This window comes from Sturnus vulgaris, chromosome 5 (genome assembly GCF_052056855.1).
Source record: "Sturnus vulgaris isolate bStuVul1 chromosome 5, bStuVul1.hap1, whole genome shotgun sequence".
NCBI lineage: Eukaryota > Metazoa > Chordata > Aves > Passeriformes > Sturnidae > Sturnus > Sturnus vulgaris.
The window spans coordinates 49,524,221-49,539,122 of NC_142247.1; the positions used below are offsets into that span (position 1 = coordinate 49,524,221).

The 14,902-nt window shown below is 43.5% G+C and overlaps 1 protein-coding gene across 1 annotated transcript; it reads left to right on the top strand.

The window, feature by feature from the left end:
• The first annotated feature begins 9,302 nt into the window (after window positions 1-9,302).
• Window positions 9,303-10,653, top strand: LOC148223705 (uncharacterized). The gene is given in 2 exon segments (XM_088166112.1): window positions 9,303-10,072; window positions 10,074-10,653. Coding segments are annotated over 2 exon segments (1,350 nt in total).
• Window positions 10,654-14,902: the final 4,249 nt, after the last annotated feature.

The following is a 14,902-nucleotide window of genomic DNA, read 5'->3' on the forward strand; positions in this document are numbered from 1 at the left end:
AACTACTTTTAAAATTTTTTTATGCTTTATCTGCTTATTGTATTACTCTGTTAACCACTTTCTAACGACCTCGATTTTGCTCCCCAATAATATTGACTTAAAAAATACAATTAAACTAATTTCTTTGCAATTGAAATTCATCTGTCTAATTTGTCCTATCCAATTTAAATAAAAATGTGCAAACTGCAGGGAAATCAGATTTTTTAAAAGCAAGATGTAATTTAGGTAATTACCTTAATTTTATTGTGTGTATATTTATGTATGTTTACAGTAATACATCTGCAGAGTGATACTGAATTGCTAAACTGAGGTTTAACTTCTTGTTAAAGTTTTACTTATTAAAGTGAGAATCTAATAGAGATTTGTTTTTACCATAGACTAATAGCAGCTAATCAATCCTATGTATGCTTCAGTGACAGCTGTGTCCTCTTCATGGATATTTTTATACCATCCAATTATCAGAGTGTTTCTTTAGTCTCAGTAGCAATGACTGCTCATGTAAAGGAATCAGAGGGAAATCTGATTTGTCAAGATTTGTCTTTGGAGTTTCATGGAACACAAATCTCAAGTAGCCAGGGTCTCTGCATTTACATTAATACAAATGAGGCTGGACTCTGAATTCTTTATTTATTGTGTTTGCAGGAAGTTCTGTAAAAGGACATTTTTTTCTACTTTCATGAAACTTTTATTTTCTGATGCAAGATAGACAAAAATATAAAATGGGATGGTCTAAGGTATCTCCTGAAAGAGCATAACTTTCTTTATTGACTGCATGAAGGATTGCAGTATGATGCAGGTTGGAATGGATCCCAGGAGGTCTCTAGGGCAGGATCCTTCACAAGAGGAGGTTTGCCTTGAGGTCAGACCAGGGTATTCGGGGCTTTAGCTAGCATAGCCTTGAAGGATGTCGTCTTCACAACTTAGCAACCTATCTCACTGCTTGGCTTTTTCAGAGTGAAAATGGTTCTTCCAACACTCCTTCAGAACCTTCTCTGTTCTTTTTGGTATCCCCTGCTTCTTGTATTCTCACCACAGATTCCTGCAAAATGCCTGTCTGGACTCTTCCTCAGAATCACCAGGATTATAGAAAGGCTGCTGTTAATTTCCTCTTAAACCACCTCTCCTCTAGGCTGAATAAGCCAAGTTTCCTCAGTCTTTCATCACAGGGCAAGTGCTCCTGTCTCTGACCAGCTTTGTGATGTGATTGATCAGTTGGGAAGCCAACCTGGACACTAGATGTGTGCTGTAGATGTGGTCATATGAACATTGTGTTGAAGGGGGAAATAATTTCCTTTATTATCTGTTTGGCAACACAGGAATCTGCTGACATTTTCTGGAGCTCTTTTGATATTCTCTCTCCAGTTCAGGTCAGAAGATACTGATTGTAACACAGATTGCTAAGGTATCAGGTATAATTTGCAAGCCCTTGTGAAAGGATTCCCAAAGGATAGACTGTTATTTGCTGGTTTTAATGTGCTATGTTTTTTCTGTTTGTTGCCTTCTAAATCCATCTTAAGATGGAACACTGAAATTGGCATAATACCTTTTGAGTGGGCAGTATGCCATGCTAACAGATGGCTATGCTAGTGGACAAGTTATGTGCATCAATTTTGATTAGGATGGGCAGGAATCCTGAAACAGCCATCACAGTAGAGCTTCTGAGCCTGTTGTAACAGACGTAAGTCATCACTGCTGCTGCTCAGAGATGCAACTCTGAATATCCCAGAATAGCATGTGTCTCCATGTAAAGCGTTTCTGCTTCAGTGGATCAGATTAATTTTGAGATAGAGTAATAGTATAAAAGAATCTAACTTCCCTCAGATTATCATGGCTACCAGGAAACACATTTCTTCTCACTCATACCTCCTATGTCTCACACAAATCCTTATTTGTCTTCTTTTTCAGAAAATCAGCCTTGTCCTTACTTCAGCAGTATTTTTAACAGGCAGATTTGCCCAAGTAGGTAGATATGCAGCTAAATACATTGATCCTTCTGTTTGAAAATCTGAGAGCACAGCTCTTTGTAGGAGCCGCTTAAAACTTTTGGTATGCTGTCCCTAAGTAGTTTTAGTACTTTGAATCCTAAATTGTACCTTCTCTTGCTATTTCAATGACAACCAATATTTTTTTTTTAAATCAACATTTGTTGCATGGTAAATCTATTTTTCCTCACAATTTTGGATGAGAAAATTATTGTCTATGGTGATTATGTCTCTATTCAGAGATTTCATGTGGGTACAGTGTCTTCTGAATTACTTTAAAACAGGAAAGCTAATCTTGCACTGTCAAAATAAATTACTTTTTGAAAAAACAATACTATGAAGGTGTATTGCACCTTGTACTGCACTTTACTTTGTGGTTTTAAAGTTTTATCTCCCTTTTAACCATAATCTGTACCAGACACTTTATTTTTATAAATATAAAAATTAAATTTAAAAATAATTTGGAATATCTTCTGAGATGATTTGATGAAAAATGTAGTGAAAACAGATTTTGCATCTAATAGCAAGTGATAAGAATTATGTTCATATTGATTGCATTATCTTAATCTCTACATCCACTCTCTTTCTTAGATAACATTATGATATTAATAAGTGTATTATCCTGATAGAGTAAGAAAGTGTGGGACAGTGCTCTTTATTACTGCTGTATTTCAGAGTTTTTATCCAACCATGAAAGCTAGCCAGTAAGCACTGAGAAAGTATCACCTTTTGGAAGCTGATTACTGCTGCATTGTCAATATGCAGCAAAGTCACATACATCACTGTCAATGATATTGGATTGAAAATGATCAGAACTCCATGAAAATTGACCTATGAAAAAGGATTTGAGCTTTTTAGTCTATAAAAAAGAAGGCTGAGAGGACATATAGAAGCCATCTTCAAAGACAAAAAAGGTGGCAGGAAGAAAAGGAATAATCAATTCCTCTTGTTCTCTGCAGATATAGTGATGAGTAACAGGCTTTCACTGAAGTAAGTAGGAGGTAAGGAAGACATCAGGTAGAAGTATTTTAAAGCTGAGAATGGTTGAGCACAGGAATGTGGAGAGTTTTGTGGAAGACTGGCTACATGAGAAAGGACATGATGAGATTCCACTAGTCAGGAAATAAGGCCTTGGGCAAGAACATTGTGCCTTTGAGCAAGGAGCAAGGCAATCACGGGATGTCAAAATAAGAATTAGCTTTTGTTAAAACAAGAACTAGCTGTTGCAGTAAATCGACCATAGCCATCCGGAGTATGTAACAATATGTGCAAAGATGACGCTTAGTAAGGCCAGAGCACAGAACCAATGATGAGCTTATCTTGTGCAATATGTATGAGCTTTATTATCGTGTCTGTATAACTGTAGCCTTCTGATTAATAAACTTGAGGCTTGCTGATCATCATTGGATGTGTCTCCTGTCGTCTCCGACACAGGAATAGATTACCTGAATAAGTAGTGCAGCATCTGTAATTGACAGGTAAGAACTGGTTACCTTAATAAAACAGAAAGCGTGCTGAGACCTCAGTTGGGGTGGATTACTTTATCTGTCAAGATTTCCTCCAAACTGTTTATTCTACTTTTATTGAATGCCTTGTCATCACAGAGAATTCCATACTTGTTTTAGCTTGCAATGGTATTCTTTATGGAATGAGACTGTCTAATTAAAAGAAAAGCTATTCGACACCTGTTAAAATATATGTAAACACTTGAAGCATTTAAATACAAAAAACTCTTAATGAACATCCTAGTTTTGCTTTCAGGTGCTGAGAAAGGGCAGACTCTAGAGCCTTGTGGGTGTAGCTTGGTTGCTGTTCTATGCCAAACATGATATCACTGGCTGGTCCTGGCTTCAGGGGGAAGAAAAAGGTGAACGTAGATGAGAACAGGTTCATTTTACTCCACTTCTTCCTCGGGGACCAACACCACGGACTCTGCCCCTCTTCTGCCTTTGCCTGTCCCATCCCACCCCACAGGAGAATGCAATTCCAAGCAGAGAACCCAGCCTAGATGTGGGCACTGACCTGAAAGGATCTGAGTTGAGTCATGCCCAGCCAAGCCCAGCTGAATACTGTAGGCCAGAACCAAGCCCAGTGGAATGAGTGCTCCAGGAGCAGACAGCAAGGTGCAGTGCAGACTGCTGTGGTGCGCTGTTTTGTCTTAGTGTTCTCCTTTAAGTTAAATGGCTTGTTCTCGTGTTTGCACCCCTATGTTGCTGTAATATGGTTCAGTCCCTTCTCGCCTCCCCCATTATCCCTCAACCCTATACAACACCTACTTTCCAGAATGTTCCCTGTTTGTCTCCTGAGTCTCCTCCCAAAGCCCTGTCAGTCCTCACTATCTCCTTCCATCATTCGAGAATGTTCCATGTTTGTTACTCCCTCCTTGTTACGTGATTTGATGTTGTACCCGAGTTACTACCCATGTTTCTCCTCATTGGTTTGCTGTTTGCTTTTCCCTGCCTTAGATACCTCCCCTCATTGATCGCAATTGGCCAGAGGTCTGTACCCTCCCCTTGTACCGCCCCTGTATTTAAGTTCATGCACAGCCTGTTTCACTGCCTTTTGCTATTCCCTCTCCCAGACCCCAGACCTCTGTTTCATCCCTTCAATAAACCTCCATTCCTGGAACCGTGAAAGGTCTCTCCTGCGACTTTTTATCTCTCCCGGACAGATTGCCCAGCTATAGCAAAAGCTATACCTCTTCTGCAGCTCCCAGAGCGGTGCCAAAGAAAGGCCACTCCTTGATGCGGGCTTCTTGGAGCTAGCCTGGAGCCCAGGCGGAGTGGGCCCTTTGGGGAAGACGTGTCAGATTGGCGCCCAACGTGGGGCCATTTCACTAGTGACCCTACGAAGAGCCTCTAGGATCCGAGGATCAGAGGTGTTGGGCATCAACTACCCTGGTTGGAGCAGGCCAGGTCGGCAGCGCTCCCGGGGAGAAGGTGGCAAATCTCTGCGCCCGGAGGACCGCTTTCAAGGGAGAGACCTTCCGCTGTGGCACCAGTCCCAGGAGCCAATGGACCCTGTAAGTATTCCCCAAAGGGTGAGGGGGGCTTGCCAGAAGGCAGGGTGGGGTGCACAGCCCTAGGTGTGGGGGCCCCTGAGCCAAAAGGCCGCTTGTCAGCTGTGGGAAAGCACCCCGGCCTTTAGTCCCCGAGGGGTGGGGACTCACTGGCCCTGGGACCCTTATTTTTAGTTTTTTAAGTTCTCCTTTGCAGCAGCCAGAGAGTGCATTTGCTGTGCAGGCGCTAGGCATACCACCATGGGTGCAAGGCTGTCGGCACAGCTGCGGGGGATATTTGTCCAAGTTGTGGGTGCCCTGGAGGGTGGGAAGAAGAAGTTTTCAAAGGGTTTGTTGAAAGAGTTCATTCGGTGGCTTGCTTCCCAATTTCCCGGGTTGTCGCCCCAGCAGCTGGACTCGGTCCGGTTCTGGAAGTCCATTGGGCAGAGGTTGATCAGTCTGAGTGCCCAGGGCGACACCTCCGTAGACATATTTTTTGGATGCAGACTCTGTCGGGGTGAAGATTACTTCTACCTCAACAGACTCTTCGACACAGGAGCGGATGTGACAACAGAGAATTGTCTGTCACATTGGGAGTTGCAACCCGTGGCAGGCAGAATACAAGGAGTTGGGGGGGCCCAATTGGCCCAGCAGTCCAAGAGTGTGATTAAAATTGAGGGACCGGAGGGGCAGATGGCGAATGTTCGCTCTTTTGTCATGGAGTATAACGCTCCCCTGTGCGGTAGAGATGCCATGTCACAGTGGGGGGGTGCGTATTTGTCTTGGTTTGAAAGACAGGTATGGTCTAAGGAAAGGCAGGAGCCCCTTTTCTGCGATGCAGAGTGCAACCCCCCTCCCTTTTAATTATTTTAGGTCCAATTCAGACGCCTTCAGGCAGGAGATATGGGGATAAGAATAACAGTTCTTTACTGGTATCTAACAAGGCAGAAAACAACAACAGCTATAAAAATTGGCAACAGAACAGTCTAGCTCCTCTCCAGTCCCTTCTGGCCGCAGGCCGTCTCCCTGTGCTGTTACCGGTGCTGTGGGGGCAGGGCAGGTCCCGCGCAGTTGAAGAGGGCTGGGTGATGGCGGCTGCGGCCCAGGGGTGAGAGGGGATGGGGAAAGTGACTCCCCCTCACGGTGTCGGTCGTGGTGCTCAGCAGAGTGTCCGGAGATAGTAGGGTGAGATGGGAGAACAGCAGAGCGATGTCCAAAGGCAGGGAGCGTGGATCTCAGTGCTGGGATGGCAGGGGAAGATGCCAGAGCGGAGCCCAGGTTGTCTTCCCACTCCAACGAGCCAAGCGAGAGAGAGAGAGAGCCCCGCTCCAGACCCCCTGTCCCACCTTTCCTTTTCTGGTTCCCCCCCCTCCCCCTCCAGTCACCCCCCTACGAGAGAACATTATCTGTCGTTTCAAGGTGTAGCCACAATTACTTAGCATAACAATGGGAGAAAATTCCACTGAAAGAAAAGGGAATAGTTCAACCTCCAACAGTATTGAAATCCCAAAATCCCTGTGGGATTTTTGCTAGCGGCCACTGTGGAGTGCCCTGTCCAAAAGCTGAATTGGCTATCTGATGATCCAGTTTGGATAGATCAGTGGCCGCTCAACAAACAAAAATTAAAGGTGCTCAGCAAACTTGTGGAGGAGCAGTTGGCCAAAGGTAACATAGAGCCAACCTGGAGCCCTTGGAAGTCTCCCATGTTTGTCATCAAAAAGCCGGGGAAGGACAAGTGGCGGCTCTTTCACGACCTTCGTGAAATCAACAAGAAGATAGAAGACATGGGGTCTCTGCAGCCAGGCATGCCCTCGCCCTCAATGCTGCTGCAAAATTGGAATCTGGCAGTTATTGATATAAAAGATTGTTTCTTCCAAATTCCCCTCGACCCTGAAGACACATCACAGTTTGCCTCCTCAGTTCCCTCCATCAACCGGGAAGCCCCAATGAGGCGCTTCCATTGGCGGGTACTGCTTCAGGGCATGAAGAACAGCCCCAGTATCTGTCAATGGTACATGTCCTCATTGCTGTCTCCTGTCTGTGCCAAGGCAAGGGAGGCCGTCATCCTGCACTATATGGATGACGTGCTGATTTGTGCCCCCATGGACAACCTGCTGCAGCTTGTCCTTGACTTAGTCATTGTAGTTTTGATCTCTGCAGGGTTTGAACTCCAGAAGGAGAAAGTTCAGAGGATGCCCCTGTGGAAGTATCTTGGGCTCCAAATTACCAACCAGACCATTGTTCTGCAAAAATTGGCCATTAACACCAAACCAAAAACCCTTGCGGATTTCCACCAACTGTGTGGGTCCTTGAACTGGGTCAGACCCTGGCTAGGCTTAACCACCAAGGACCTCGCCCCCCTTTCCAATTTATTGAAAGAGGGAGATGAGTTAGTTTCTCCTAGGGTACTGACTCCAGAGGCCAAAGCCGCACTGGAAAAGGTAGAGAAGGTGATGGGGTTGAGACAGGGCCATTGATACCTGCCGAACTTGCAGTTCAAGTTCATCATCCTGGGAAAGCTGCCGCATCTCCATGGCCTCATTTATCAGTGGGACCAGGACCAGAGGGACCCCCGTCTTGATTATAGAGTGGGTGTTCCTCAGTCACCAATGGTCCAAAAGTATCACCAGGCCACAGAAGCTGATGGCGCAGCTGATCAGGAAGGCCAGGACCCATCTGCGAGAGCTGGCGGGTTGTGATTTTGCATGCATTCAAGTACCGCTTGCCCTGTCATCGGGCAAGTTGACCAAGGAGGTTTTGGAGCATTTGCTCAAGGAGTATGAGACTCTCCTGTTTGCTCTTGATAGCTACACCGGACAAACATCCGTCCATCACCAGAGCCACAAATTATTCAATTCAAATTTCAATTTGGTCCCTAGGGATAAATTGAGCCAAGTACCGCTCGAAGCTCTGACTGTGTTCACAGATGCATCTGGGGCTTCTCACAAGTCAGTCATGACTTGGAAGAACCCCCAAACTCAGCAGTGGGAGGCAGAGGTTAAGATCGTTGAGGGTTCCCCTCAAATTGCTGAGTTGGATGCTGTCATTAGAGCTTTTGAGAGGTTCTCTGAGCCACTCAATCTGGTAACAGATTCGGCCTATGTGGAGGGTGTAGTATCTAGAGCAGAGAACTCAGTCTTAAAGGAAGTCTCAAATCCGAACTTCCACCGGTTGCTCTCGAAGTTAATCTATGCTGTCTCCCACGGAGAGCACCCCTACTTCGTTATGCATGTGAGATCACATACAGACCTGCCAGGCTTCATCGCAGAGGGGAATCAAAGAGCGGATGCCCTGGCCGAGGCCAGCCGAGACGGCTAGGCTCCCTGATGTTTACCAACAGGCAAAGCTGAGCCACCAGAAGTTCCACCAGAATGCGCCTGGCTTGGTATGGCAGTTCCAACTGAGCCGTGACCAGGCCAGGGACATTGTGGCCACATGTCCCCAGTGCCAGAAGCTTGGAGTATCAACCCTGAGCTCTGGCGTGAACCCTAGAGGCCTGGAGAGTTGTGAACTGTGGCAGATCGATGTCACCCATGTCCTGCAGTTCGGCAGGTTAAAGTACGTGCACGTGAGTGTGGACACCTTTTCCGGGGCAGTCTTCGCTTCTGCCCACACAGGGGAGAAGGCCAAAGATGTACAGAAACACCTTGTACAGGCCTTCTCTGTGATGGGGATCCCCAAGGAAATTAAGTCGGACAATGGCCCAGCCTATGCTTCCATGGCCTTCCGGGAGTTCCTGCAGAGGTGGGGAATCAAACATAAGACTGGCATCCCGTATTCCCCTGCAGGTCAGGGCATGGTAGAGCGTGCCCACCAAACGCTCAAACGGGTCCTGGAGCAGCATCAGGGCGACACCCAATTTGACACACCTCACACCAAATTACACAAAGCCCTATTTACCACTAATTTTCTGAACTGCTCCTTCGAAGTGATGAGTCCTCCCATTGTGAGGCACTTTGCAAACTCTTCACCATTACACCTGAGAAAACACCCTCCCGTAATGGTGAAGAACCCGGAGACTGGAAGAATGGAGGGCCCACATGAGTTAGTCACCTGGGGACATGGGTATGCTTGTGTGTCCACGCCCCTAGGTTTGAGATGGGTCACTCAAAGGTGGGTCCGGCCCTACACTGCCAGCTGAGGGCCTCTGTCAGGGCCGACCCCTGACAAAGTAAAGTATGCAGTGCTACGCTGTCGCCGGCACCCCTCCCAAGAATATCGGGAGTCCCCCAGTGGGCAGGACAGCCCTACCCCAGATCTGTTTCCTCCCCCAGAAGTTTGTGAGTTGTTTGGTTAATCCCCATCCACTTGTTTTATTTTAGATGACCACGCGGAGCCCCAGCATGTGGCGCCTCGCAGTCATCATCCTTGTGTGCCTCAACCATCATTCCTTGGAGTGGATCATCCCACAGCCTCAGAAGAACGTGTGGGTGACCCTCGCCCAGGCAGTGAGCCAGGACCATCTATGCTTGTCAATGGCCTCAGCGCAAGACCCGCTGTCGACCTGCCTGGTGGGGATCCCATTCAAGCTCCAAGAGTTTCCAGCATCGATCATCATGCTGAAAGATCAGGATAATTCCTGGAAGTTCCGACGCAGCTGGCCTCCCTCTCCCACTTTCCCCACGGTGAACACCCTCTTCTTGTGGTGGGAATGGGCTAAGGACCTTCCCAAAGCAAAGGAGGATCCCCAGGAGTTTGAATTGTTAGGTTCGTCCCCTGCCTCATTTTGTGTACATTTTGCTTACAAACCCTCATCCTACCCTGAATGTTACCCCAGAGTCATCCAATATTCCCTCGACTATCAAGCAGCCACGTGGTGCAACCGAACAGCCCAGGTTGAGGGGGCCCCCATTGAAGAACCATGTCAGCTAGACAAGGGGGTCTTCCTCATCTGCAGCAACTGGGCGTGGGCAGTCATCCCCTTTCGCCTTCTCGGAGGGCAGTGTACTTTGGGGTGGTTGACCTTGTTTTCCCCCAACAAGACCCAAATTGCCAATTGGAAAAGTAAAGACAACTCATTGGCTGTCCAAAAAAGAGAATACAAAAATTTGAACCCAAACTGCAATTCTGAAATTTTTCATTGGGAAAAATCTAAGAGTTGCTGTGTCAGTTTTTCTACCTTGGGTAGCTGCAGCAAAAGCTCTAGGAGAATTGGGCCACCTAGAGTGTTGGCTGGCTAAACAAGTCAATCTTACATCTTCCGCCCTCAGCGACCTCCTAGCAGACAAGGATATAACCAGGAAGGCAACCCTGCAGAACAGGGCGGCCATTGACTTCCCGCTATTAGCTCATGGCCATGGCTGTGAGGAATTTGAGGGGCTCTGTTGCTTCAATTTAATATCGAGAAGCCAGAGCATCCACTCCAAGATCAGAGAGCTTCAAGGACTCATCACCTCCATGAAGCAGGAAGCTGAAGGATGGCTTGACAAGCTGTTTAAAGGCTGGGGACTCTCGTCGTGGTTGGCATCTATTGTTAAGACTGTCTTGTTAATTATCCTTGTGTTGATATTGATCTCGGTTGCCTTATCAATTTTCAAATGTATTATCACCCGCAACGTCTCCCTGGGTGTGTCGGTCAACCGTGCTGAAGTGACATCGAATCAAGATTGGCTGGCTGACGAAGACCCCCCAGCTGACAACGAGTCAAATCCTGAAGCAGCATCCGAATCTTAAAAAGAAAAGGGGGAGATGTTGCGTTGTGCTATTTTGTCTTAATGTTCTCCTTTAAGTTAAATGGTTTGTTCTTGTGTTTGCACCCCTAGGTTGCTGTAATATGGTTCAGTCCCTTCCCACCAGAAGGGGTGGGGGAAAGGGGAGCCATTTTCTTGGAGTTCAATTTCCAGCCGGTTTTAAACAACCATGTGCAAATTAAAGATTGAAAGAATAATTTTTCATTTTGCTTTTTCACATGGCAAAATCATAAGTATATTTTCAAATGTCAAAATATACTGGGCATATCACAGTGCTGAATTCAAGGTATGGATTGGAGAAAATTAATTACTAGATTTCTGACACTGCAAAAATTTTATTGGAGCTCGGCTGCATTTTTCAGGAGAAGTGTGACCTTAAAACATTTTCTATCCTGCATCCCTGGGACTGCAAATGGCTGAAGTCCTTATTTCCCCAAAAGGAAGTCAAAAGTAGGAGATGAGGGAATTCAGCAATTACAGAATCAAACATTTTTATTTCTTCAATTAAAGCTAATACAGATAAAATAAACTTCAGTTTAAAAAATGTGATACGTTTGTGGTCTGTGCATCTTGTAACAGCAAACATTTTTCTAAAGAATTAACATCCTAATAATAAGCAAAAGGAAAATTGAATGTATAGAATATAGTATATATAGTATAATATTTCTTACCATGGTACTGTGCGGCAAGTGTCAAAGCAATCCATGTAATTATATACATATTATAGGCTTCTTGCATCAAGGGCTTCTCAGTCTTACTGTCAGCTGTTACTTCACTATAAAAAGCTTCTGTACTGTCTTTGGTAGAAGCAGAGTTGGCTCTGAATGAGTTTAATTATGCTTTCTCAGACTAGTAGGATTCAGGAGTTGTTACTAAAGATTCTCAGAGGTATGCTGGCAGGCCACATTGTGTAATGAGATCTGTCAGAGCATTTCCTCCACAACCTTTTTCAGGCTCTTGGAAATCCAGTAATGGAAATTGTGGTGGAAAGCATTAAGTGAGCATCTGACAGTGAAAACAAGACTGAGTGGTAACTGTGGGATTCAGCCTATAATAAACATGTCATAAGTATGTATGTCCATGCTCCATGTGAGCAGCAAACAGGATCCTGGCTGTAGACTATGAAAACTAAAAGCAGAGAAGCAGCAGCCTGCAACCATATCCAAACTGCTTTCTTACTATTGTCAGTTCAGATTTCTTTTCAGAAAGAGTATTCAGGGCTGCAGATATAATTTATCTGTGCCTCCATAACGCCTTTGACACAACCCCCTATGACATTCTTCTCTCTAAACTGGAGAGAAATGCATTCGATAGGTGGAGTGTCAGATGGCTAAGAAATTGATTGGACAGTCATATCCAGTGGTCAATGACTCAGATCACGAAGATCACTTGTCAGGGACAAGTGGTGTCACAAGTTGTCAGGGGAGGGGATTCTGGCACACTGCTCCACTCTGGTGAGATCCCACTGGAGTGCTGCATCCAGCTCTGGGACTCCATCTGAGATTGTTTAGCCTGAAAGAGGGAAGGCTTTGGGGTGACCTAATTGTGGCCTTCCAGTACCCAATAGGAACCTACAAGAAGGATGGAGGAGACTTTTTACAAGAGCATGTAGTGACACGTCAAAGGGAAATGACTTCAAATTTAAAGAGAGTAGGTTTATATTAGAGATTAGAAATTAATTTTTACTATGTGTATAGTGAGGCATTGGAAGAGGTTACCTAGAGAAATTTTGAATGCCCCATCCCAGAACGTGTTCAAGGCCAAGTTGAATGTAATTCCAAGCAAAGTGGTCTAGTGGAAGGTGCTCCTGTCCATGTTGGAACCAGATGATCTTTAAGGCCCCTTCCAAGCCAAGCCATTCTATGATTTTGCCATTCTAAGCCTGGCATTTATGGTTTTATTATATTGAATTTCACAAAGATTAAGACTGACAGCTACAATGGGCTATTTTTGGTCACAAGTATACTAATCTAGCTAAGCTGTCAGGCTGCAGTCATACCTGACAGACGAAAGAATGAAATTATACCATCCTAAGGAGTTTCTCAGGAGGGTGTTATGAAGACGATAATCAAATTTAATTATCTTGGCTGATGCACTTACATTCCTAAAGCCTGACAACATCTTTGTGTCTGCTCTGTTTGAAGTGCTGCTTTCTACTCACCAAAATTATCAGCTTTTGAAATTTGCTGATCTGATGGTAGAAACACTAGATTTTCAGTGATAGTATGAAACAGATTTGGATCTAAGTGTATACAGCAGTAATGACTCCACACTTGTACAAACAAGTTGTAAATTGTCAGCTTCTCAAATCCTCCATTTTGACAGATGTGTTCAGTAGAGCAAAATTTTTCATTGGTATTTCATTTCAGGATGAGGGATGTGTTGGAAGTTACTATGATCTTCATAATGTTACAGAACATTTTGAATTTTGTAGGTTAAATCTTGGGTATTTTAAATCTTTTAGAAAGTATTTCTACTTTCAAGTTTCAGTTTAATGTTTTTAATGCTAACAAATCCTCCCTGTATTACTGTGAAATCACTGAGATCAGTGCTAAGTATAATTCTTGTCAAAGAACTGGATTCTATACTAAATTAAATTTTATATATGTTTTTAAATTTTTCCCCTTTGCAACACTGAAGTATTTGAAATGGGGCCATATGAATAACACAGAAAAAATTATGCATGACATGTAGTGGATAATCCTGTTAACACATTATTTTGAAAGCAGTCATTCCCAAGCATATCAAGAGATGCTCAGGAAGAATTTTAATCTTAGCATTGATAACTTGGAAGAGAAGCAAAAAATACTTAAAAGAAGGAAACTTAATTTCTCCCTTCTATGATCTTAATCATTGAGTCATGTAGCAGAAACAAAGCTGGTAAATTAGTTATCTGCTGAGAACAGAAAAGAAATAATAAAAAATAACTCCCTTATTTATAATTATTTTATTTCCTGAAACAGACCTGGTATCAATTTTTTATAAAATTCAGTAATTTATCTTCAGAAAATCTATACTATACAACTACATTTGGCTAAAAATCTAGGTATATTTCCACCTAAGTGAGAAATGTAAATAAGTGTCTCTGAACACAGATTCTTTTTTTTACCCATGAAACTATTCAGTGATGCTTCCAGTTACTTGATCATACATAATTTTGGTTTATATGGATGTGCTCTGAGACATATACATAGACTATGAAGGAAAATGCTACTTCTCAGAGATTCAGAATATGTAATACCACATGTCATGGACCTCCAAACCCTTTCAATAAATTTTAAAATACTAATGCAATATTTGCAAGGACTGGACAGAAGAAGCAGCACTGATGCAATTAATGGAAAAGTAGAAGTGTGAAAGTTGCTGTTCCAGAGATTTAGCTTAAAACAAAAAAAATGCAAAAACAATCTTTTGGAGAAATGGGAAAACCAAGCCAGTAGAAAGTTCTGTTTTAAAGCTGTGCAAAAAAAACCCCAAATCAAACAAATTTATTCCTCTAAATACAGTTTAAAGGGAAATAATATTCAGCCTAATTTCATTTCACTGAATTCTCACCAGTAAAAGACTACTCTGAACATTTAATATGCTGCATGGATCTTATCAGCTGCAGAGCTGGGTATTGATCAGCCTTTGCAAAAGTCAGCTGCGCTAAGAAATGATCTTTCAAGAAATGGCTGGATTAGAATTCCCTGGGAGATGAAATAGAGGATATATCTTCAAAAAGGACAGACTAACAGTCTTACCTGAATCTCCAGACATTCTCTAGCCAAAAATTACATGGAAAAGTTTATTTTTGAGAAAGGCATAGCTCCCTGTCTATGCACTTGTTTTTCACTCGGACAAATTTAGACAATTTATCAAAAAAACCCCAAAGCTTCTGCAAGAAGAGGAAAAGTTTTCCATACCATACGGTTAAACTTAAATTTGAATATCTTACAAAACACATCCAGTCTTCTGCCACATATTGAATTATTTATTTGTAGAGTGCACAAAGAAGTGTAAAAACTCTGCCAGACAGACTGCAATGCCTTTAAGGCAAAAGAAAGCAAAGCAAATTATTTGTTCTTGTACTTGAATATGTAATCATAAAAATGTCTTATGTTTTTGCTAAAAGCACTGTATATATATTGTATCATTGTATGCATGCTGTAGCACTATAGGCTGTGAAGTAGAAAATTACCTCAGTTATTTTCAAATATGAATGCTTCTTGAGCAAGGAATAAACTAGGAAT